The sequence below is a fragment of the Amphiprion ocellaris genome, chromosome 23 (genome assembly GCF_022539595.1).
Source record: "Amphiprion ocellaris isolate individual 3 ecotype Okinawa chromosome 23, ASM2253959v1, whole genome shotgun sequence".
Classification (NCBI taxonomy): Eukaryota; Metazoa; Chordata; class Actinopteri; family Pomacentridae; genus Amphiprion; species Amphiprion ocellaris.
This window is the reverse complement of record NC_072788.1, coordinates 23,800,131-23,825,528: the sequence shown is the minus strand read 5'-3', so window position 1 is coordinate 23,825,528 and position 25,398 is coordinate 23,800,131. Positions and strand designations below refer to the sequence as shown.

The following is a 25,398-nucleotide window of genomic DNA, read 5'->3' as shown; positions in this document are numbered from 1 at the left end:
TTTCAACGCATATTGGATTAGCCCCCTCCTTCGTTGTCACTTTTTGATTTTATTTGCTGTTTTGTGGCGCATTTTTTAATGTGATTTGTTTCCCTGCGTTGAACAACAGCGCCGCCTGTCTGGTGTTGACCACGCTGCTTTTTCCCGCCATGGTGGGGTTCCCGCCATCGTCATCAAACGCTAGGCCTGACGTAAATCTCGCGATACAAACCGAGGCTACGGTTCTATACAGTTTTCCTTTTTTTCTTGGGAGTTTTTAAGTGAAAACTGTCATTTTTTTTCTAAGAGAGACACTAACGGATATTTATGTTAATTAAAAAAAATAACAAATTACACCTTTTTTAACTAGTAATACTGTGTTCATAAATGCAAATTTGCAGGCAAATAGATTTTTAAACATTTTCTAAAATTTGGGATCTTAGAAAGTAGTAAATTGCACTTGTTTTTTGCAAATAATTTATTCTATGTTCATAATGCAAATTTGCGGGTATAAAGATGATTTTATTTTTATTTTTTTAAATCATCTAAATTCATTTCTTTAAAATTGAAATCTTAGTAAATAGTATTTTTTTTTACCATTACATGCAAATTTGCAGGTACAAAGATGATTAAAAAAATATTTTAATCATCTATAGTATTTTCTTGAAATGTGGGATCCTAGAAAATAGTAAATTACATTTTTTTATTGTTAATTTTAAGATCATAAATGCAAATTTGCAGGTAAAAAGATGTTTTTTTTTATTTCTTAGTGATTTACATTAATTTCTTCAAATTTGGGATCCTAGACAATATTAAATTACACTTTTTAACAGTTAAATGCAAATTGGTAGGTAAAAAGATGATTTTTAAACATTTATATCGAAGATTTATCATGTTCCTGTCTCGGATCATTTTCTAATAATCCAAAAGCTTATTTCTGGCGTATTTTTGTTTAAAATTAAGGAGATTTAACTAATTATAAAAGTTCCCCAGCTGACATCTTACAACGAGGCATTAATTGTTTTGTGTCACTAGTTTTCTGTAATGTTGTTTGAAAATGCAAATGAGGCATTTTATCCCCAAAATCTCCTCAGTTACATTTAAATCCAGAACATGAATCTTGAAACGCTGGATGATGACAGCTTCCAGTGTTTTCCATTAACTTTCATTTCATTTTGTTTATTTTACTTTTTAGGACCAGAGGTTTTTATGAAAAATGAGGCCGGAGCATTGGGAGCAGAGCATCGCTGCACAAGAAAAACGGAAAATTAAAATTATTCATGACTTTTGCTTATTTTTTGGCAAATCTCAGAACATCTCAACACCGTTTCTTTTAAATCATATCTATAAGTAATAAATACTGTCAACAGCCAAGAAAACTATATTTTTAGCACACTTTAAGTATTAAAATGTATTATAATTCATGTTATCAGAATAAAAAAAGAAAGTTTACTGTTAAAGTGTTACTAAAGTGAAGATTTCTTTAAAGATATGTAATAAAACTGCATTACACAGGTAAAAAGAAACAACATGGAGTAAAATAAATGCCTAAATGTGGATATTTTCATTCCACTAATTAAAAAAAAAAAAGAAGAAAAAAAAAAAGCCAAAACTGACCAGTGGATGAGAAACAATGATTTTGTCGCAGTCTAGAGTTGCACATTTGGCTTCAGTACACCATGATGTCAGCTTATATTTATTGAACGGCACAAGGAAGTCATTCTTCTGTTTTTTTTAATCCCAAAAACATTTTTTTCTGACAGTCAGGTGTCAAACTCAGTGGCTTCAACCATGTAACACAGTTCTCCTAAACCAAAGAACAAAAAAAAAAAGAATATTTCTTCTTAAATGAAGAAATTAAACACAAAAGTCTGTTCAGCTATAATTAAGAGGCCAAAATGTCTATCACCAAAAGTATTTTAAAACATAAAATATGTTTATTTCATCGCTAAAAACATTCCAATAAACCAGACTGACCGCTGTCTTGTTCTTTTATTTTTTTCTTTTTGGAAGCAACCATCCCTTCCGCCATGATTCAACAGACATTGTGTTAAAAAATAAAGCTTTTATACTGTATTCCCTTTCCCTTTACAGTAAGTAGTGTTCATCAGAGCTGGTGTGTTCGTTTCATTCCAGTATATATCTTTTTTAAATTCTCAAAAAACTGAAATTTTCACCACAAGTCTTCGTCGCGAAGCAGAATCTGCACCACATGTTCAGAAGCTCTTCAGCATCAAAGGACAACAGACGACAACATTTGTTTTTCCTGAATCTTAGCACCTGTTCGGAGCGTAAAAACCGTCCATTTAGAGGGTTTCTCTTCGACTAAAGTGGCTTTTGAAGGTGATGGCGGATTCATCAAAATGGCTTCTTGCGCTTTAAGACTGTTTGTGCTTCGTTGGGTCTTTTCCAGAGTCGCCACAGATCGCAGAAGAACGTTCAGACTTGGTTCACATTAATCGCTGTAACAGTAAAGGGAAGAACGTGTGGAGTTGAAGGTTTTGAAATGAATAAAATAAACTGAACACGTCGGCAAGAAACTTCTCAAAACAATTAAAAACACCATGAGTCCATATAAAATGATCTTTTTTGTTTTTTTTAAACAATTCCATACGTTAAATTCGTGATCCATGACCGAGAGGAAATGTGTGGAGGTTTCTTCTTCAGTGTTTTTATTCAGCCGTCTGTAGGATTTCGTTTTATTCTGCTGGAGAGTCATTTGTGCAGGGAGAGAACCACAGGAAAATAAATTACCACGACGTTAAATACTTTCCTGTCTTTGTCCCCGAGGCGACGCGATAAAACAAACCATCACGAGCCGAGTCGTTCTCTCTGTTCGTTTGATTTTCACGTCTAGTTTTTGTCCTCTAGTCTCTGCCGTCCTTCCCTATGTGACCGTGGTGGACTTCTGTCCTCGGATGGCGCACCAGGCCATGAAGACGTCTCTGTGGAGGAAACAAAAAAACACGAACAAAAAGACGAATTACCAACGTGAACATCAAGTTTTGTAGATGCACTTGTAATCTAACAGTCGGGATCGGAGAAAGATCATGAAATTATCACACACTGCCTGTCCAAAAAAAAAAAAAAAAAGTCACCACCTGGATTTATCTAACAAATAGTTGACTATCCAGTTATCTCCATTGGATAATTACTGCAGAGATGAATATGATCCTGTGGTCGTAGAAAGCATGTTCATCTGTCTCAGAAGGGTCAAATTATTGACCTGCATCAAGCAAAAAAAACAACTAAGGAGATTTCTGAAACTACTAAAATCAGTTTAACAACCATCCAACGTATTATTAAAACCTGAAGAATAGTGGTGAACCATCATCTTTGAGGAACAAATGTGGTGGGAAGAAACTCTTAGATCAGGGGCCACATTCAGCCCAATTTGATCTCAAGTGGACCGGACCAGTAAAATCAGAATATTAGAATATTAATATATCAGAATATTAACCTATAAATAATTTCCTCTGTTTTAGTGCAAAAAAGTACATTCTGAATATTTTCACATTTAAGGAATTATCTTTTTACAAATTATCGTGAACAACCTGAAATTTCTTATGAAAAATAAGCTCAATTTCAACATTATGCCTCAGTTTATCATTTACACGTTACAACTTCCAGATCACAGTTTATCTACAAAGACACAAAACATTTAGTCACAGGTATCTGGGACTGAATGATATATTTTACTTAAAAAAAGACAAAAAACAACAAAAACAAGACAAAACATTACAAAAATGAGACACAAAACAAAAGCGAGAAACAAAATGACAAAAAATGAGACAAAAAATTTGACAAAAAATGACAAAAAAACAGACAAATGAGACCAAAAATTACACAAATGACACAAACGAGGCGAAAAATGGCAAAAGCGTGAAGCAAAACGACACACAAAACAACAAATAAAGCACAACACAAAGTGACAAAAATATGACAAAAAACAAGCGAGACAAAAAGGAAACGAAATGACAAAAACGAAACAAAACGACAAAAGTCAGACAAAAAACAAGACAAAATATGGCAAAAATGAGACACAAAATGACAAAAGAACACTGAGCAATCTAGTATTTCACTTTATGGCTAAAACAACTTGTCATGGTCTAGAAATTATTTAAAATTTATAGTTTTACAAATTTACAAATTGCAGTTTTTACACTTTACAAATTCATCCACATGGAGCCACATGTTTGACACCCCTGTCTTAGATGATGGTAGGAAATCAACAGTAGAACTCACAGCTATGTTTAATAGTGAAAGTAAGAACATTTCCACATGAAGGGAACTCAAAGGATTGGGACTAAACCGCTGCAGCTCTAAGAAAACCACTGATCAGCGAGGTTAATCAGAAAAAAAAGAGGCTTCAGTTTGCTAAATAGCATAAAGATTTGACTCCGGAGCAATGGAAGAAGGTCATGTGGTCTGATGAGTCCAGATTTACCCTGTTCCAGAGTGATGGGGGCATCAGGGTAAGAAGAGAAGCAGATGAAGTGATGAACTCATCATGGCTAGTTCCTACCAGCCTGTGGAGGTTATGGTTATGATCTGGGGTTGGTCAGGTTCAGCAACATTATGTTCCCAAAGAATGAGGTCAGCTGACTACCTGAATATACTGAATGACCAGGTCTTTTCACCAATGGAGTTTTTCTACCCTGATGTTCATGGACATGTTCCAAGATGATGATGCCAGGATTCATGGGACTCACATTGAGAATGAGTGGATCAGGGAGCATGAGATGGATTGACCTCCACAGAGTCCAGACCTCAGCCCCACTGAGAATCTTTGGGATGTTCTGGAGAAGACTTTGTCTGACTCTCATCATCAATATAAGATCTTGGTAGAAAATTAATGCAACTCTGGACAGAAATAAATGCTGAAATAGCAGAAGCTTATCGAAACGATGCCACAGCGAATGTGTGTCGTTCTTGAAGCTAAAGGCGGTCCAATGAAATATTAGCGTGTGCGACTTATTTTTAAGTCAGGCAGTGTATTATACTAATAAAATTCTACATTCCAAAGCAACGTCCATCTGAGAGTGGATAAGACGCCAGCAAGGATCTAGTCAGGAGAAAACAAGCTGGATGAACAAGTTCCAGTGTGATAATCGAACCATGGTGCTTTCAGGAAGTCTGGAGGTAACAGGAATTTTAGTTTTTACATTTTTTTCTTTTGCTTATTAGGTGTTCAGGTGAAGACTGAGATGCAAGATGGAACAGAGTTTGGTAACTCAGAGGAGAAGCTCAGAGGTGTCAAACATCCGGCCCATGGGAAGTTATTTTTTTGGGCTTTTTGAGCCTTTATTACAGTTGACAGTGGAGAGAGAGACAGGAAACGAGGGGCAGGAGAAAGACCTGCAGCACATGGTCGTGGGTCGGACCCGAACCCACGGGGCGTTTCTCCAACCATACAACCCATGGGACGACTTTCTGAAGTGTGAAAATTACAGAGACGACATTAAATGTAACTTTTCAATAAAAGTAACCGCTATTTTAAATATGTCCACTGCACAACTTCAATATATTTATATGTATAAACATTCTTCCTTAATAGGGAGTCAGCTACTGCACAGACGTGGAAATGAATGTAAATTTTAAATAATTTCTAGAACTTGACAAGTTGTTTTGATTGTAAAGTAAAATACTAGATTGCTCAGTTTCAGATAAACTGTGATCTGTAAGTTTTAATGTGTAAATGACAAACTGAGGCATAATAATGTTGAAATTTCATTAATTTTTCTGAAGAAACTTCAGATTGTCCATGATGTTTTGTAAAAAGATAACTCCTTTTTTTTTTGCACTACAACACAGTTATTTCTAGGTTATTAAGGTCTGATTTTACTGATCAAATTGTTCTGTACGTGACTCCTGAACTAAGATGACAGACCTGCTCTGTTGTGGTTTGATGAATGATAAAGTTCAGGTAGGATGGAGCTGTTTTCATTCTAGTTTTGTAGGCAAGTGTCAAGAGTTCTGACTTTTATGCGGGCAGCAAATGGAAGTCGTGTTAGCGAGAAACAAATTCTGTAGAATCAAATTGAGATGGTTTTAAAACAAGCAGCTCTTTTCAGGAACCAGCAGAAACATTTCCAGCCTACACCAGAAGTCTGACGGCTGCTTTAATACCTGCAGTGTGTGGCAACACACTCGTTGCTACAGTACTCCTTGTCCCAGTCTTTGCTCTCCACGGCCGGATTGGTGCAGCCGGCACGAACACAGATGTTGGGGTTTGAAGCCGGAGTCACACTGGGACCCGGAGCGACGGTCACCTCCACCTGCATCTGAGAGACATGTACAGAGACATGTTGGTGTCTAATTATAACAGGCTTTGTGTGCCTGACCCAGCTTGTACACAGTAACAGCATAAATAAAACAAAGTGTCTGTGCTGGTCTAGACAATATTTACAACCTGTAGTATAAAGATTTAAATATAAAGTGACTCTTGTGTTGTTGTGATGTATAAATATGAGTGTAGAGTCTGTAATAGTGTGAAAGTTTTAACTCCTCAGACACCAACCTAAAACAAACCTCCATGTTCTACATATTGATGTTAAGTTTTATATATTTGGAAAGCTGTGGTTGATTTGCTTCCTGATTCTTCTTCGTTTCCCTCCACAGTGAATCATCTGCTTCCATCTAACCCTGTCCTCTGCATCCTTCATGTCCTCCTTGTCTTTACTTTTACATCCATAAACCTCCTCTAGGCCTCCAGTTCAGAACTCAGCATTCTTCTACCAATATTTTCACCATCTCAGTCTGGCCTCTGTGACTTCATCTCCAGAGCATCTAACATCCCTCTGATGTCTTCATTCCTGATCCTGTCCATCCTCCCAAAGAGAACCTCAACATTTTACTCTCTGCTACCTCCAGCTCTGCCTCCTGTCTCTAAACCAGAAACATGGCTCTTTTACACCTTTCCTTTCATTCCTGCTGATATTTGATTCACAGGTTTAACATCGGCTGTCCTTCCTGACACGACCTTCTGTGTCTATCTGGGCTTCGGAGGACACTGGCTTCTGATCTGCTTCCTGATGGTTCAAACTACATCAAACTGCTCACCCCGTCCTCTCCTTCTGCTACTTCCTCTCCGGCCGCCACCACGGCCGCCGTCTGTCCCACCTCCACCTTCAGAGCCGAGGACGACGACGATGTTGTCCCTTCGCCGGCCGACGTCACGATGATCGGCGCGCTGGAATCCGACTGCCGCGACGACGGGACGACCTTAATCTGCAGCGGAGGAGGAGCGGTGGTGGCGGCGGCGCCTCCGCCTCGAGGCTTGGCCTGCAGAGGAGGCGGAGCCTGGGCGTGGACCATCTGCTGCAGCCGAGGCGGAGGCGGCGTGCTCTGCATCTGCTGCAGGGGCGGCGGCTGACGTGGCGAGGAGGCGGGCGTCGCCGTGACGGACACGCCGCCGGAGGGCAGCGGCGTCTGCTTGATGATGATCTTGGTGACAGTGGGGGGGTTGGGGGCGGCGGGTGGAGGCTGGGGCTTGATGGCGCCAGTGCGGGAGCGTGTGGTGACCTGAGGCAGGTCCAGGATGATGTTGGAGGTGCAGATATTGGTGATGGTGTTCTCCTCAGGGTTGTAGTGCTGGGACCTGGTGGGGCGAGCGGCGGGGGCGGCGGCTGGTGAGGCGGTGATGGCAGGAGGTGGAGGAGGAGGCGATGGGGATGTGTCCATCACCTCAATGGGAGCCTGAAGAGGAAACACAATGAACAAGATGAGAGCTTTAACACATTATCTGATATAACATCGCTCTCCAACTGTTTATGCATCACAGAACGGTACCAAGCAAGACGATTTTCTACAGACCGGTCATCACATAACAAGCTAGAAAAGCACTCAGAGAGCAGTCCTCCTCCAAAGCCGTTCATTCCCCCGTATGGCATTGTCAGAAAGGCAGCATTAGTTTATTAGTTATTGATGATCAGAAATCACTGCAACATAGAATGTGCCCATTTAATATAGATGCACCCACAAACAAAATTACCTTACGCTGAGCACAGGCGTGTGTTATGCATGTGTACATTATTTACGGATACCAAATCACATGACCTAAATATGTAGCAGGCAGCGGGAATTGATGGGACTCGGAAGCACCTCCACAATTTAATCACTTGTTCCTTGTATCATTTCTGACAGACAAGTCCTGGTAAGTCCTCAGTGGTGGATTTGTAGTAGGATCACAATCATGTGATCGTCAGCAGGCAGCTGACGTAGTATTCATTTGTTGTCATGGTTACAGTGATGCTGTGCTGCTATCTCGAAATGATGCAGACATATTTAACAAATCCGTGGATCCAGACTATAAGCCACATCACTGCTAAAATCTAATCACTTGGTCCTTGTGTCATTTTTGACCTTCCCTGAAAATTTAATCCAAATCTGTTAATCCGTTTTTGAGTAATGTTAACATAATTCAGTCGCATTCCTAGGCAGAGTAATAACAATGTTTGGTTTTTTTCTTTTACAAAAAAGTGTCCTAAAATATTTTTTTAATGATGTGAGTCTACATGCTGAATACTTGTGAAAAGTTCGGTTTGAATATTCTTGAAGTGTATTTTCTAAACCTTTCAAAATAAAGAATTGAAAAAAAGTGTTCTAAATGAATTTAATTACTTTTCATTGCTAATCATGTATTCACTTTTTCTTCTGTTTCAGTCTCCTTTTCAAAGAAACTCTCCAGAGACGTTTGTTTTCTATTCATTTTGGCAGATCAACGGCTTCATTTAACAAAAGATGGAAGTGACAGGAAGACAATGTATTAATTTTTCAAAATAAAACACCCTGCAGACTCCACTGGAAATAAAATAAAAAATAAAAGTTTTTATTCTTTCTGTGTGGCCCGGTGGTTGGGGACTGTACTATAATATACTAAATACATAATATAAATGTTATTTACTATCTAAGCACTGACCAGTTTCTGCTGTTGAAACATTTTTCTTCACTATGGTTAATTTTTCACTGCAATATGAAGTCCTGCCCTTAATGGCAACAGTTGAACCATGACTAGAAGGAGGTTTTATAGTGATCTCAGTTACATCATAACCACCTGTAGTGTCTCTCCTTAATTTTTTTGGCCTTTTATAGGATTTGATGCAATGAATGAAACTGAAAGTGCCTTCAATTGCAATTTCAAACTAATTTTGGGTTATTTTTCCTGACAAAAACCACGCATTGCTCATCATATGTTAAAAGAACATCAGAAAGTTAGACAATCCAATGATTTTAGGCTACAATAAAACCCAATTTCTAAAGAGAAAATGTGCATTTCAAACACAGTTTTGGGGTTCAGAGGGTTAATGGTGATGCTTTGCTGCATGTAAATGGCATCCAGACAAAGTTTTACTGGTTCCTGTGGTGTCAGAAAGCATCCCAGACTTTACAACGTGGACCACCAGTGTTTAATTACCTGCTGTGCCATTTGAAAACCAGAAACAGGACTAGGCTGCACCAGTGATGGAAGTTTTTCCCCAATAAGACATTAAGTACGATCACAATCCAGTAACAAAGCTAAACACATGCCAGCCTTTTAGGAGAAGATTTCTCTGAACAGCCACAGCAGCGTTGGTTGAGTTAGCGAACCCCTATGAAACGTGTTTTGGCATCGAAAGTTAGACTAGATGAAAGACCGGCGCGCCCTCAAAGGATACTTTTAATGTTCATGTAAACAGTCTGTAGCCACAACAAACGGAAAATTCCAAACACAGATTGGTAACTTTAAGTCCAAAACAAACACAAGCACAATCTGCCACGCAAATAAACCAAAGTGTTACCATGTGTGTTTTAGATGTCATCAAACCCGCTATTGGGTTTTTTCAGTTCCAGTTAGCAACATGAGTTCATAGTTTATTTACACAGTGTATACAGGTTCTAATCATTCCCCAAATTCAGAAATCTACTATTTGGTCAACCAGTATAAGATGCAAGGATATTTGGGTGAGTTTCTAAAATCAGCTTTATCGAGCCGACGTTGTTTCAATCGACTACAGCTGCCAAGTTTTACTCACCTGAGAACTCTGGCCGTCCCGGTACTCTGCCAGGGCCTTCAAGTAATCCTTCTTTGCCGCTTCATTTTTCCTCTTGTAAACCTGAAAAAAAGAAAGCAGTAACTGTATCTTACTGAAAACATGTTTTTGTGCAGTACTTTAATGCCCCAAATCTTTGCTTTGCTTCACTCAGTTGTCAACTTTGCAAAGGTGGTTGCTGGACCATCTAAGAATCTGTTGAAACTTTGTAGGAATGATCTTTGGCATCTCAAACTGAGGTCTGCCTGTTATTTTTAGCTGAAATTCCAACATTTTCATCATTTTTCACCCAATGGAAATTTTCAAAAAATCTCTCACGAGTTGGAAATTGAATGAGATGCCACTTTCAGATTTCCACATTCTCTTCAAGTTTACATCGTGGAGTCTTCAAGTTTTCAAGAGATGTTCAGAAGTTTCGACATTTTCACTATTCTTAACCCAATGGTGAAAGGTTCAAATCCTCTTTAATAAAGAAAGGCCTCCAGTTGCCTTGTCTTCAATCAGTGAGTTGAATTAATTGGTTAAATAGATGAAATATTTCAGCTTGAAGACAACACGGAAGGTTACTGAAATTTGGCAGACAAGTAGATGTTACTTCCATCTCTTACTTTCCCAAATTTTATCAACCTACACATGATTCAAGACGTCCGTCTGGCTGTTTGGATTTTTTTTTATCTGTGTCAACTTTGATAGGCTGTAACTCCCACTTGTACTTGAAAGCTTTCTAAGCATCAGTAAAGTCATTCAGACAGTTATTCTCACAATAACATTGTGAGATCCTATGTCTTAGAGATATATTCTTCCTCATTTTTGGAAAATCTATTTTTTTTGCGATTTTTGAATAGACCCTGACTCTGAGAGGTCTCAAGCACAAAATTGAGGCTTGTTTGCCAGAATTTGCTGCATTCTCCCCAATCACCAGATACTTCTGAACATGTACTGCAAATGTGAAGACTCCAGGACAAAAACTTCAAGAGATAAAGACATCTGAAAGTGACATCCTGTTCAATTTCCAACGGGATCCAATGAAAATTTCCATTGGGTGACAAATCATGAAAATGTTGGAATTTCAGCTAAAACATTAACAAATGTCAGTTTCCAATTCCAAAGATCATACCTACAAATTTTCAAGAGATTCTGAGATGGTCCGGCAACTGACTTCCTCTAAGCTCACTGAGTTGAGAAGGAATGACCCTTATAAAAGCATTGTATCTGTGATTACAAACTTCCACTTTCATTACAGTAAAATAAATTCGTAATTTTCTACAACAATGTCCAGAGTCGTACCTGTTTCTGTTCCTCCCCCAGACTGTCCCACATCGAGGCCACTATCTTCGAAACTTCTCCAAATGTAGCGTTGGGATTCTGGCCCTTGATAGCCGCCTGTGTGTCCCTGAAGAACAAAGCGTAGGCCGACACAGGTTTCTGAGGCTCGTTGGGGTCTTTCTTCTTCTTGCCCTTCTTGCCTCCTCCTGCACCTCCTTTCCGTCCGACCGCGGAGGAGGCGCTGGATGTCGGGGCTGACAGAGGAGCCTCGGACAGGGAGGGGTCCAGGGAGATGACGCCGGGGGAGACGGCCAGAGAGACTGGAGACTCAACGAGGACACTCTGATTGGACAGGGGACATTTAATATTTAGTATGTGGAACACAGAACCTTGAGGAAATGAGATGTACGTCCCAGACAAAAAACGTCTGTTCTTACAGTGTTTTCGTGTTAAAACAGATGTAAAGATATTACTGGGTATGTGCTGATACCAATCCTGATCTTAGGATGTAGGTCCCATTAATATGACTAATGTGACTCACCCTCCTAAAGTCGTCCATGTCGTCGTCCTGTAGTGAGCTGGTGGGTGACGCTGTTGCTGACAAAGGGTTTTCGGGGGACTGGGGTCGCTGCAGTATGTTCCCACCTCCCAGGCCGAGTCCCAGTTGAGCGCTGAGCTCTGATTGGTCAATAGTGGTCAGCTGGTTGGACCCCAGTAAGCTCTGGCCCATGTCACTGACATCAATGGTTACCGGGGATGAGCTGCTGAACTGAGAGCCAATGGGGTGACCGAGATCCTGAAAAGAAGGAATCAAAGTGTTGAATTATTTGGTTAAATAGACGAAATATTTCAGCTTGAAGATAACATGGAAGGATTTTCAAACTTGGAACACAAGTAGATGTTACTTCCATCTCTTGCTAACCCAAATTTCATCAATCTACCCATGATTCAAGATGTCCATCAAGCTGTTTGGAAATTTTTTTTACCATATCAATGTTGATTGGCCATAACTCCCATTTCTATTAATATATGAAAGCTTTCTAAGCAATGGTAAAGTCATTCAGACAGTATTCTCACAATAACACTGATCAAATAGATCCTATGTCTTCGAGAGATGTTTCATAATTTTTGGAAAATCCATTTTATTTGCAATTTTTTTTACAAATCCTGCATCTGAGAGGTCTTGAGCACAAAACTGAGGTTTGTTTGCCAGAATTTGACAACTTCTGAACATCATTTGAAAATGTGAAGACTCCAGGACGAAAACTTCAAGAGATATGGACATCTGAAAGTGGCATCTCGTTCAGTTTCCAACTTGTGAATGATTTCCATTGGGTGACAAATTAAGAAAATGTTGGATTTTCAGCTTTAAAAAAATGAGCAGATGTCAGTTTGAGATGCCAAAGATCATTCCTACAAAGTTTCAACAGAGTCTGAGGTGGTCCAGCAACCACCTTCACTGAGGTGAAATGGAATGCCCCAAGAGGACGGCGAGTCAAACTGGTGATTAATGCTGAGATACCTTCAGAGTGTCTCGTACTCACCATCCCCAGTGATGATCCCAACAGAGCGCTTCCTGCCGACTGGTTCATGACCCCCAGACTCAAGTGTTCGAGCCCCTGCGATGGAGCGCTGACGAAGGTGGAGGCGAAGGAGGGATCATCCCCTTCCACGACGGCATTCCCAGGTACCACCACACTGTCGGAGGGGCCGGTGTCCGACAGCTCCCCAAAATGGGACACCACGTCAGACACGGTGAGGGCCGAGTCTGGGTCCAGAGAGATGGGAGGGATCTCGAACTCTTCATCGCCGAGGCTGGGTGTGTGGAACGTCTGAAGGAGGCAGAGATGGAAAGTAAAAGTGGGGATAGAAGAGGACAGACAGAACAAATTAAGGAAACAAGCCGACGACCATTGGAGGAGGAGGGAAAGAGAGCCACAAAAGAGTTAGAGAATGATGAGTAATTCAGCTTTCAAAAACAAAGAACTTTCACTATATTGGACAAAAGTTATTCAGAAGGCTTATTTAAGTGTCTTCAGTTCTTCCCGTTTCAGTCTTCAGAAGCCACGATCACAAAAATTGGGTGTTTGGGCTGGTTTTCTGGTATCACAGAGCTGGTTCATTTTAACCCTTGTGGATCACCATGGTAACCTGTGGTGCACAACCTTAGATGATCCAATAAAAACCTGTCTGGAGCCCAACTGCTGGACAATCAGATACTGTCTTTACTATGAAGACAACTGGCAATAGAGCAGCATTTGCATCTAAGTGTAATGGGGTCTACATAATTTATACATTTATTTACAATGTCTGTTTATTATCTAATATACATCTACAGTTTGCTGTTGTATTCAGATTGCGGTATTGATGTATGTGTCGCCCAACACGCATCAATATTGAAACTATTGGGCTGTTCTGCAGAACATTATGCAGAAAAAGATGATTAGGGAGGTTGAGCAGAGTGACTGCAGCTCCACTGTTTATACTGACTGCAGCACATGTAGCAGAGCCTACAGCAGTGCGGAGTCGAGAAGGGTCTTCACAGAAAGTTGTTGACTAGTTTGTGAAATATGTTGCTGGGAAGTTAAACTGTACATATATATCAAGAATATCAGCCAATATATTAATAATTTGGGACTTTTTTACTCCCTAAATATCAGTTTCGTCCCCTCCCCCGCCAAAAAAAAAAATATTATACTGGGTTTAAGAATAATCTTGTAACATACAGTGGCCACTTAAACAGGTACACAATCAGGAACAAACCTAATAAACACAGCCACTGAGTGTGTTTAGCGTCTGTTAACATCACTTGTTGCTGCTACAACACGCAGTTTTATGATGACTTTATGACTATTCATGATTCCACTGATGTTGAATGGGACCGACTGGAAACTCTGCCTCTTTTCTATTAGCATGCTAATAGTTCAACATGAAAATAGAAGGTTAACGGAACCAGATGCCAATTGTGATACCAGATGCAGCGAGGCAACGTAGTTTGTCAAGCTAAACTGGCTATTGCATCAAAAACACATTTCAAATCAGTCAAACCTGCACTGAGCTGAAGTCCGAACAGTAAACCTGAGCATTGCAATGAGAAGTATGAGCACAAATCCACCACCGAAGCTTTAGACCAGCAGTTTGACAACATTTAAAGCTACATATGAAACTGTTCTGTATAGGTTTTGCATAATTACAGCTCCTCTCTTTATAACTCTGTCTGTTCTGAAGGCAAAACCACGCCGAAGAAAAACTGAAAAGTTGGACAGAAGCTCGACTGAACCGTCGAGTCTTCCCATCACTCGACACCTTGGATGAGCAGCTTCTTAAATTCTGCTCGATGATAGTAAACTGCAGCATCATTAGACAGGAATCGGAGCAGGAGGTGTGTGAAATAAATAAAGTATTTATAAATAGTTCATACTCCACCAGCGGATCCAGCGAGGTTGAAGAGGTCAATGGGTTTAGTGGAACGCTAAAAAATGTGAGTATGTCAGTAAGTGCATGTTGAAGTAGATCACAGACATCATGGCTCATGTCTGAGGAACTAAAATGCTTTGATGTGCATTAAAGAATCCATACATACAGCAGAAAGACTATATTTTGCGTGACTCACACATCATTTAGAATTTATGAAAGCTGGAAAGAAATCAAACATTAACACGGCTGCAGCGCTAAAGAACATCATTTGCCGTCTTGCTTCAAGTCACAACCTCTGAAAGATAAAGTCATCTTTGAAACGCTCAAAGGGTCGCTTAACGACACTCATCAATGCGCTGAGGGTGTTTTCAAAGACTCTCTTAAATGTGTGCATAAAAGAATACTCAGCCTGCTGCCAGAGAAAAGATTCTCACAAGTTGCAAATGCATTTAATTACCCCCAAAAAGACACTCCAAGGAGGTTTTTTTAGCTGATTTTCAAGAATTACTGTGCAATTTTACCCCTCAAAACCTCTATAAATGACTGAAAGAAATCAAAATTAAAGGTAAAATCTTGCTTAAATCATTCATAAAAGGATTCCAAGCGGATATTGCTTCATGTCAAGGGGCCTGGAGGCAAAAGGGCTGGAAAAGAGAGGCTTAAACGACAGCTAAATGTCCATTAAAGTTCATGTTTCACTTCATTTGTCTTCAATTTGTCTGTTTTACAACCAATTTCTTTGAATTAGTAGTGAAATATCTTTTAACTGAGCAGCAGAGATTCTTTACTCGTCCAGTTATTGCACAAATCTTTAAGGATTTTTGGAAAAGTAGCCCAAATATTGATCTTTCAGGAACATAAATCGACATCTGATCGCCTCATGAGATGGATGGCAAAGTGTGCATATATTAGAAATCTGAGGTCCTGTATACAACGATTAATAACGGCGTAAAGACGTCGTACCTCTGAGGAGGAGAGGAAGGGATGACCAGACCCAGAGATCGTCAGGTAGTTGTCGCTGCCTCCAGGGAACTGAAACACAAAAAAGTGGACAAGTTACAAAAAAAAAAACGTCTTGGACAAGTTAGAAAAAAAAACGTCTTCATCGTCCGTTTGGAATAAAAAACACACGTTAGTTTTTCTACAAGGAGGCAGAAACCCAGCAACCTAAATTCAGTGTCCAGGAAACAGGAGGATAATATCTGACTCTAGTTGGATCAGATGGACGGAAACAGCTGCTCCATGGATGAAGGAAGTGTTCGGATGTTTTAGCTCAGTAAAAGCACAGAAGTTGTAAAAACACTACAGAATGTGTGACTGAAGGTTCTTCAAAGCGGCTTAATTAAAATATTAAATAATCTACTACAAGAAAAGCACTTGGAAAGCACAGTACTCCTCCAAGGCCGTTCATTCCCCCATATGGCATTGTCAGAAATGCAGCATTTGTTTATTAGTTATTGATGATTAGAAATCACGACAACATAGAATGTGTCCATTTAATATAGATGTACCCACAAACAAAATGACTTTTTACTCTGAGCACAGGTGTGTGTTATGCATGTGTACATTATGTACAGATACCAAATCGCATGACCTAAATATGTAGCGGGCGGCGGGTTTGATGGGACTCAGAAACACACCCACAATTTAATCAGTTGTTTCTTGTATCATTTCTGACGGATAAGTCCTGACAAGTCCGCAGCGGTGGATTTGTAGTAGGATCACAGTCATGTGATCGCCATAGTGTTCACTTGTTGTCATAGTTACATGCCGCTATCTCACAATGATACAGAAACCTTTAACAAATTTGTGGATCCAGACTATAAGCCACATCTCTGCCAAAATCTAATCAGTTGGTGACTATGTCATTTCAGAACTTCACTGAAAATTTCATCCACATCCGTTAGTCTGTTTTTGAGTAATGTTGTGAACAGACAGACAAACTTACACTGACCGTCACATACCGTAATTTCCGGAATGTAAGTTACTTTTTTCACACGCTTTGAACTCTGCAGCTTATACAGCGACGCAGCTAATGTATAGATTTTTACAGGCTAACCAGCGTCATGCCGCCAATACGTTTAGCCTCGTCACATCAGACCAATGAAATTACCGAACAGGTCGTAGTGGACCAATGAAACTGTTCGAATTAAACGCACTCACACTAAATTCTTTAGATCAGTCATTTTGTGCTTCATGCACACACCCTCATCATGGAAAACACATGAAGAAATGGATATGATGCAGCTTTTAAGTTGAAGGCAATCGATCTGGCTGTCAAAAAGGAAACAGAGCTGCTGTACGTAAGCTTGGCATCAACGAATCAATGGTGAGACGTGGAGTCGGCAGCGTGAACTGACTCAGTACATTTTACTGCCGTGTTACAGGCACTGTTCGGAAAAAAGCATTTATTTAATAATTTTTAATAATTTATTTAAGAATCTCATGTTACAATGTGGACACCTGCGGCTTATAGACAGGTGTGGCCTATATATGTACAAAACTTTTTTTCTTTTTAAATTTAGTGGGTGAGGCTCAGGTGCGCTCAGTAGTCCGAACATTACGGTAACTGTCGTGTTCCTTAGCGGAGAAAAAGTATCGAATAACCTAGTATTTTTATAATTGTAAATGAAAAATTACTCTTTCGCTTTCCTGAGGTCATAATGACCTTTAGACAGGTAGATGCTGCAGGAGATTAGATATTGTCTATTCTGACGTGACTATGTAGACTATCCATCCATCATCTATACACTGCTTAATCCTCATTAGGGTAATGGGGGACTGGAGTCTATCCCAGCTGACTTAGGGTGAAGACAAGGGACACCTGAACAGTAACAGTCTATCACAGGGCTACATATAGAGACAAACGATCACACTTACATTCACACCTATGGAGAATTTAGAGTTACCAATTAACCTCAACATGTTTTGGACTGTGGAGAGGAAACCGGAGTACCCAGAGAAAACCCACACATGCACAGGGAGAACATGCAAACTCCATGCAGAAAGATCCCAGGAAGGCGGGGGCGAAAAGCGCGGTTCTCCCAGCTGCAAAGCAAAAGTGCTAACCCCTACGTCATGAGCAGAAGAGCTGTCTCCATGTTGGTCTCTAATCTAAACCTGAAGATCAGAGGTAATCCTCAGAACTGATGCTGGCATTGCTTGCATGTCCTGCTGCTGTCGGTGTCACTTCTCCTGGTATCAGTAAACATTACTCTCAACCTAAGTCATCTGAGTCTCCAGTGTGTCTGGATCTGCCTCGACATCGCTGGACTTCCACAACAACAACCAGTTAATTGATTTGGGCTTGGTTTTTTTTTGTTATTTTTTTAAGCGAAAATTCTCAGACTGCAGCTTCTTAAATCTGAGTATTTTCCAGTTTCTTTCCTCCTCTATGACTGAATATCTTCCTGGGAGACTTTTTTCAACATTTACTGGCATTTTATAGACCAAACATAATCAAGCAACCAATCAACAATGAGAAATAACTTAATTATTGAAATCTTACCAACGACGCCCACATTTACTTTTATATTTTGGACTTTTAGGTAGAAATATAAAACATACACTAGAGGCTAAAAACTTGGACGAGAAAAGGTCTTAGTTTCATTGGTGCAACCAAATAAACGTGATTATTATATCGAGTCACTCATCACAATAGGTTTTTACGATAATTATCAGGTATTTTTATCTGTACTCTTGAGATTTACTGGGATTTTTGTACACACAGTGTAAACGTTTTGCTTTTACACTGAAGGTGTGACTCCAGTAAATCTTCTCAATCCTAAAACTAAGCCCTTCTTTTCTTATGCTAACATTTATTCAGCATTTCCTGGTAACTTCAACGTATACCTGAAGATAAATTGAGGGAAATGTCTGATCCTGCAGTTAATACATCCCAGAATCCATACTACTTATTATTTTTACCTTTTTAAGAAAGAAGTTGTGAACAGAAACTTGACTATTTCATTAAAAAAACAACAACAAGCCTATTCTACTCTTTAGTTTACAGTTTAAATGACATTATGTGAGAAAATTGAACTATTTTACAGGGACATACAAGATAACAGCTTTTAAAACCAAATTTATAACTCAAGTTGTTACATTTTGCTCACAAAATGAAGAAATTAAACATGAAATACAATAAAAATAATAATTTGTGTGCACATTTCTAGAAATGCCTTGAATGCAGGAAAATAAATTTTCAATCGATTTTGACGGGACGTTTTAATGAACATCAAATTATTCGTGTTTTTGTTGGACTGAGATGAAACTCAGATTTTCTAACTTCATAATTTTTCAGTCAAACTTCACATTTAAGGTCTCAGTTTAGATTTAGAGAGAATAAAACACAGACAGGCCTCAGTTTCTGTATCTAAATTCAGAAAACTTAACAATAAATCAATAAATTTAAATATATATATATATATATATATATATATATATATATATATATATATATATATATATATATTATATATATATATATATATTTATTTTTTTTTTTTTTTTTTTTTTGTAGATTTAACTTTTTGTCCGATTAATGATTCCAGATAAAAACTAAATGATCTCGTTAAGACAGATTTTATGTTTAAAATGATTAAAAAACAACATCTTTGGTGGAAAAAATGACCAGATGCTTTTTCTAGCCCTATGATGAAAAAAATCACCAGAAAAAAAAAATCACTAAAAATGACTGATTTAATGTCCAATTATCGATAATTATCGGTGTTTCTGTTAAATATCGATCAGTTCCGACTGGATTTCATTCTGACGTGTTTTAAACCGGAGACATTCTGATAAATGGTCTAAAATCTGCCGGTTTCCCCTCCGGTCGGTCACCTTGTTGTCCGAGTCGAAGCCGTTAAAGGACTGCGGGTCCAGGAACTCCGGGTCCCCGTCGTGCTGTCCGGTTCCGTCCGTTAAATCCGAGTAGAAATTCAGGTCCATGTCGTCAGCTGGGCCTCATACGGCTCCGGTGTTACGCAATTAACCGAAATCCCCTCGCGGTGTTTTTTTTTTTTTTTTTTTTTTTTAATTTTATTTTTTTAAGCTGTGAAACTGAGCGGTTCGGTTCCGCCGGTACCGGAGCCCCAGTTAGCTAGCTCAGTAGCCGCCGCCGCTGACACAGGCGTCGGTGAGGCTCCCACGGCGGACACGGAGCATGTATACGGCAGCGACCGAGCCAAGAATAACCGGTGTGCTGGCCGGTTAGCCACCGGGGGAACGTGGCCGGTGACCGGACTAACGCGGGTTAGCTTTAGCCGCTTTGACGCAAGGCGGCGGTTCTCCCGGCCCCGCGTGTCCTCCGGTCCCGTTCCAACCCAACCGGAATGCGGACGGTTAACGGATGAGCTCCGGGGGGAAAAAAACGGCCGCGATCGTTTCAAGGTGTCTGACAGCGAAGGAAAACACCGAAACCCGGATCTGGCTCCGTACTGGCCCTGGACAGGACGCTCAGCTGAGCCCCGAGACACGGATCGATGGTCCGGAGCTTCGAGTTACCCGGATATAACACCGCAAGCACGGAGACGAGGCTGTCAGAATAAAAGCACATTTCCGGTGTTGTGCCAAAAAGTGGTAGCAGATATCATTTGGACACTGATTTTTATTATTAGATTAGAATAGAATGTCCTTTACTGTCATTATACAGTGTACAACGAGATTGGAGAGCTTCTCCTTTTCAGTGCAAACACGGTGCAAAATAAAAGTCTTTAAAAATCCTAAAGGTAGTACAAACAGTCTCTATTTACAAATATACAATAAAAATGTCACAAATGATAAATATCTTAAAAAGTATATGAGAATTGAGAAGAAAAATAATGTATTGCACTGTAAAAAAGTGTGTTGCACACTTGGTATGATTGTATTGCACGGGTTGAATTAATATGAGGTAGTATAGAGCAGTGATGTATATTATTATGATTAATATTATTATTATTGTTATTATTATTATTATTATTATTATTATTATTATTATTATTATTATTATTATTATTAATATTATTATTATTATTATTCATAATAATAATAATAATAATAATAATAATAATAATAATAATAATAATAATAATAATAATTGTTAGATTATTATTATTATTATTAGTATAATAAATAAAATAATAATTTTTGATGCTTAATTATTAATAGTTTCACTCCTCAACCCATCAGACTGTTGAACACCTGATAACCTGCTGTTTTCAAACTGCAGATATACAGGTCTTTTTTTTTTTTTAAAGATATTACTTTAAAGTTTTACACTGTATATATTGTGATAATTTAGACATATATTTTAGAATTTTTTGGTTTGTTTTAACCAGTCCAATGGCGAGCAAATGCATCAAAATTTCATTCAAATGTGCACCAACTAGTGTATCTTTTAGTCAAACTTCACATTTAACATCTCAGAATTGATATTTTATACATATAGTTTGGAATTTTTAATTTTTTAACAGTCCGATGGCGAGAAAATGCTATTCTATTCTATTCTATTACCAATCCAGCTGTTTTTGTCTGCTGAAATAACTTAAAAGAACCGATTCAACTCACATAATGCAGTTTAACTTGTGAGTACAGCCTCGACATTGGGACTGAAATGACTGATTCGGAGATAATAACTTAAAGGAATAAGTTCTTCAAAATCATGTTAATTACAGTCTAAAAATGACGTTACCAACCCTATGCTAAACATTGGAAAAAACACATTACCTGTAATATATTATTAAATGTAAGGCCAGATTACTCTATAAATTGAGAAAACAAGTTTCACAAAAGACTACAGATATAAAACTATCTCAGCATTATGACTCGATTCAAATAAAAGCAGCTGTCTGCACAAAACAGCTTGAACATGAAGCACAACACCGTCAAACTGATATCTTAAGGGAACCTTCAAAGGACAGTTAACTTTTGCAAATTTGACGAAAAAACAAGAAAAAACAAACAAAAAACTCTCCATTGCTTGAATGTTCCTGTTGGCTAGGAGAGTTAACTTATATTTTTACTGTTAGTTAAAAGAAAAAAAATTAAGTTGCTTTTGCTAGAAAATGTTCAAAATAAACGATTTTAAAAAATCTTTACCAAAAACAACATTAAAAAGCAGCACAATTATACATACAATAAAAAACTATTCTCATAACTGTGGCCATAAAGTGACCCACACAAATACCCCCAAGTGGATGGAGGCAGTAACAATAACAACAACAAATATAATAATAATTATTACAAATTCTCATTATTAGATTACATCATTATATTACTGAAATATTTTTATACTTAATAATAATAATAATAATAATAATAATAATAATAATAATAATAATAATAATAATAATAATAATAATAATTTTTTTTGGGGGGGGGTTGGACAAATATTCCCTCTTCAATCCCAATTTTAAAGATTTTTTTTTTTATTCAGGATTTATGTCACACAATGTCTCTGACCTATTAATTTACGTTTTTGTTTCGGTGGTTTTAAAAATGTACTTGTTACATGTTTTAAATCTTTTCCACGTCGTATATTCAGCTGTAGCAGGGCTATAAAAAATAGGCTGCAAATTACATCACAATATTTTTCCAGAAAAAAAAAATCCAATTAGACATTATCCTAAAATAATTTAGCACATTTCTGTATAATCTTAAAAAATAAATAGAAATAAAATACTGAGTTTTTCTATATTATATTTCTCTATTTTTAATCTCCTTTATTGAATATCCATGCCGCTGTAACAACTTAGTTTCCCTCCAGGGATTAATAAAGTCATATAAATCTAAGAATTAATCCTGAACTAAATGTTTCTACACAGGTTTAATGATTCCTGGTTTTATTTTGAAGGCTACGACAGGAAGCGGCTTGTTGCTGGGTGACATCCGGCCGACACAGCAGTTCCCTTTATTTCATTTTTAATCCGCTCTAACGAACATTTTAACACCTGACACCTGATTAGACTCGACATTAAGTCATCAAAGAGTTTAGTTAATGACATTTAACCGGTTTTAGTTAAACTAGTCTCGTGTCGTGTTTTAGTTTCAACTCCCGCTCCTTCCGGTGCTTCGGTCCACTGAAATATTCCAGCTCAGTGTTCAGTTTAGGGACATTTTTCACACATTAAACGACTAAACGTGCAGCTTGTGGGCAGATATTTGAGCTGCTTCGGAGCCGGTTTGTAGCTTTAAACTGTTTAAACTAAGAACAGGAGCGGCTGGTTAAAGCCGGTGAAGGTTCTAGAGGGGAGTTTAGTTGAACTAAGCGGTTTAATTCAGGGAGAACAACCATCAGGCCTCCGTCGTGTTTGTGACCAAACATCGTGTTTTGAAGTAAACAGCGGCGATTGTTTTGTTATGACTAAAGTTGCTAGTTCCAGCTACTCTTACCTCCATGCTCACCCCCGAAACCTGATTACTGTTTGGTTTTTATCCCACTTTTAGCCACTGAACTTCGCCCAGAATTGATTTCCTCAAATATCACAACATGGCACCGACTTCCGGATTGTACGTACAGGCGGAAGTGACGCCAGCACGCAGCAAAAGGAAGTGAGCGTTCCAAAATAAAAGACTGTGTGTATCTTCTCAGTTTGTGGAAATCCTGAAGGCTGCAGTAAAAAAAAACCCATTGGACTTTATGTTGTTGAAGAGGCTATATTATGCTAGCTAGGATATGCAAGCAACTAAATAAATAAATAAAAATAATAACAATAGCAATAATAATGTGTATATTTTTATTATTATTAGACAATAATACATTACAGCAATCTGATATAATAATAATTATTAATTATTAACTGTTCGCTGTTTCCCCAATAACAAACCCTGGATCACAAGTGACATAAAGGCAATCCTCAACCAGAAAAAAAAGCTTTTAGAGACGGTGACAAAGAATGGCTCAAAGAAGTATAACATGAGTTGAAGAGGAGACTGAAGGTGGCAAAGCTAGAATACAAAAAGAAGATAGAGGGGAATTTTCAACACAGCAACATCCATGATGTGTGGAGAGGAATCAGTACCATCTCTGGACATAACAATAAAAAGAAAAGGGAGCCAATAGTGGGTGATTTGGAAAGAACTGATGAACTCAACCTGTTCTCCAACAGATTTGACACTGTGGACACACCTACTTCCACTGCTGCTCCTCCTTCTCCTCAACTTATGTCTTCTCCTAAACATGTCTCCACAGCTGCAGCCACTTCCCTTCTAGCACCTGTAACCTTCTCTGTCTCAGAGACAGGGCTGATGCTGGAGCTTCAGAGACTTTGCTCTGGGAAGGCAGCTGGTCCAGATGATGTGTGTCCAAGGCTGCTTAAAGACTTAAAGTGCTGCACAACTATGTCAACCTCTCCACAGAATCTTCAATCTGAGTCTACAGCTGGGGAGGGTGTCTGCTCTATGGAAAACATCCTGTATTGTACTGGTACCAAAAATCAAATGTCTGGCTGAACTAAATGACTACAGACCTATTGCCCTTATCTCACACATCATGAAAACTTTGGAACGGTTGATTCTATGACTACTGAGGCTTGAGGTCAAAGACAAACTCGATTCCCTGCAGTTTGCATACAAAGAACACATTGGAGTGGATGATGCCATCCTCTTCATGCTTCACCGTGCCCTGTCTCATCTGGAGCAGTACTTGGGCTCCACAAGGAACAGTCCTGGCTCCATTCCTGTTCACACTGCATACATCAGACTTCAAATACAGCACTGAGTCCTGCCACATTCAGAAATACTCTGATGACACTGCTATCATGGCATGTATCAGAAATGGACATGAAGCTGAATACAGGGATCTGATAAATGCCTTCAGTGACTGGAGTCAGAAAAACTGCCTGCTACTCAACGCCTCTGTAGTAGTAGGACAATTGGACTACACGTCCCATGATGCTTTGCACCTACGGGTTGTGAAAAGTTGGCTAATGTCTGAATACAGTGTCCTGACAGAACTCTACCGCGTCCTGGTCTTTTATTATACATGGTGTCAGAAGCGGCGAACTGTAAGTCTCCGCGATATTTTCAGATGCAGTATAGTGCAGTTAAATTCCGGAAGAAGTTTTCGTGTGGTTTTCGATCGGAAATGACCGACAAAAAGACGTCGGCAGATCGTTTTTGGCGCTAGCTGCTAGCTGCTAGCTGTACGAGCGTTGCTACGATACGGCCCCACTCGGCGTATGTCGGGCGGCGGAAGGAGAAGTACAGAGAGACGGTGCATTAAGTTCGGAATCTGACCGTGAAGAGACGAGGGATTCAGCAACGGAGATGGCGACCACTGTGCAGTTACTTCCCCCAGAGCCATTTGACTTTTCATGTCCGTCAGAATGGCCAAAGTGGTATCAGATAACGGCCCGCAGTTTTCATCAGAACAGTTCAAAGAGTTTGCAAAAGAGTACCAGTTCAGGCACATCACGAGCAGCCCCAGGTACCCCCAGGCTAACGGAGAGGCTGAACGCGCTGTTCGCACCATCAAAGACTTGTGGAAAAAGGACAGTGACTTTAATAGGGCACTGCTGGTGTACAGAGCCACCCCGTTGGAACACGGGTTCTCGCCAGCTCAGCTACTAATGGGGAAAAACCTGCGCATCTCTCTTCCCCAATCTTCAGCCAAGTTGGAGCCTAAGTGGCCGGACTTGCAAGCTTTTCGAAAGAAGGATGAGGAGGGGAGGCGAGAGCAGGCAAAATACTACGACCGGAGACACCGCACCAGACCACTTCCAAA

The 25,398-nt window shown here is 39.1% G+C and overlaps 1 protein-coding gene across 4 annotated transcripts; it reads right to left on the bottom strand.

The window, feature by feature from the left end:
• Positions 1 to 1,956: 1,956 nt before the first annotated feature.
• Positions 1,957 to 23,187, bottom strand: tox4b (TOX high mobility group box family member 4 b). 4 transcript variants are annotated; one of them, XM_023263818.3, is made up of 10 exons: positions 23,067 to 23,187; positions 15,657 to 15,725; positions 14,698 to 14,748; positions 12,821 to 13,108; positions 11,818 to 12,072; positions 11,298 to 11,618; positions 9,993 to 10,073; positions 7,042 to 7,677; positions 6,109 to 6,263; positions 1,957 to 2,924 (listed from the first exon to the last, which is right to left on the bottom strand). In XM_023263818.3, exons 1-10 carry the CDS (start codon positions 23,070 to 23,072, stop codon positions 2,867 to 2,869), a joined length of 1,920 nt encoding a protein of 639 aa, XP_023119586.2. In that variant the 5' UTR covers positions 23,073 to 23,187; the 3' UTR covers positions 1,957 to 2,866. The 4 variants fall into 4 exon arrangements, with proteins under 4 accessions (XP_023119586.2, XP_023119584.2, XP_023119587.2 ...); XM_023263816.3 differs by lacking the exon at positions 23,067 to 23,187 and adding an exon at positions 19,536 to 20,560; XM_023263819.3 differs by lacking the exon at positions 14,698 to 14,748.
• Between the last annotated feature and the right edge of the window lie 2,211 nt (positions 23,188 to 25,398).

Bases quoted from the DNA above. Each gene is read 5' to 3' on its own strand.
- tox4b (XM_023263816.3), bottom strand. From the start codon at position 19,643: ATGGACCTGAATTTCTACTCGGATTTAACGGACGGAACCGGACAGCAC. The intron at 11,619-11,817 runs GTGAGTCACATT...CTGTCCAATCAG, and splicing joins ACATGGACGACTTTAGGAGG to AGTGTCCTCGTTGAGTCTCC. The intron at 2,925-6,108 runs GTATTAAAGCAG...TTTCCTCCACAG, and splicing joins TGTGTTGCCACACACTGCAG to AGACGTCTTCATGGCCTGGT.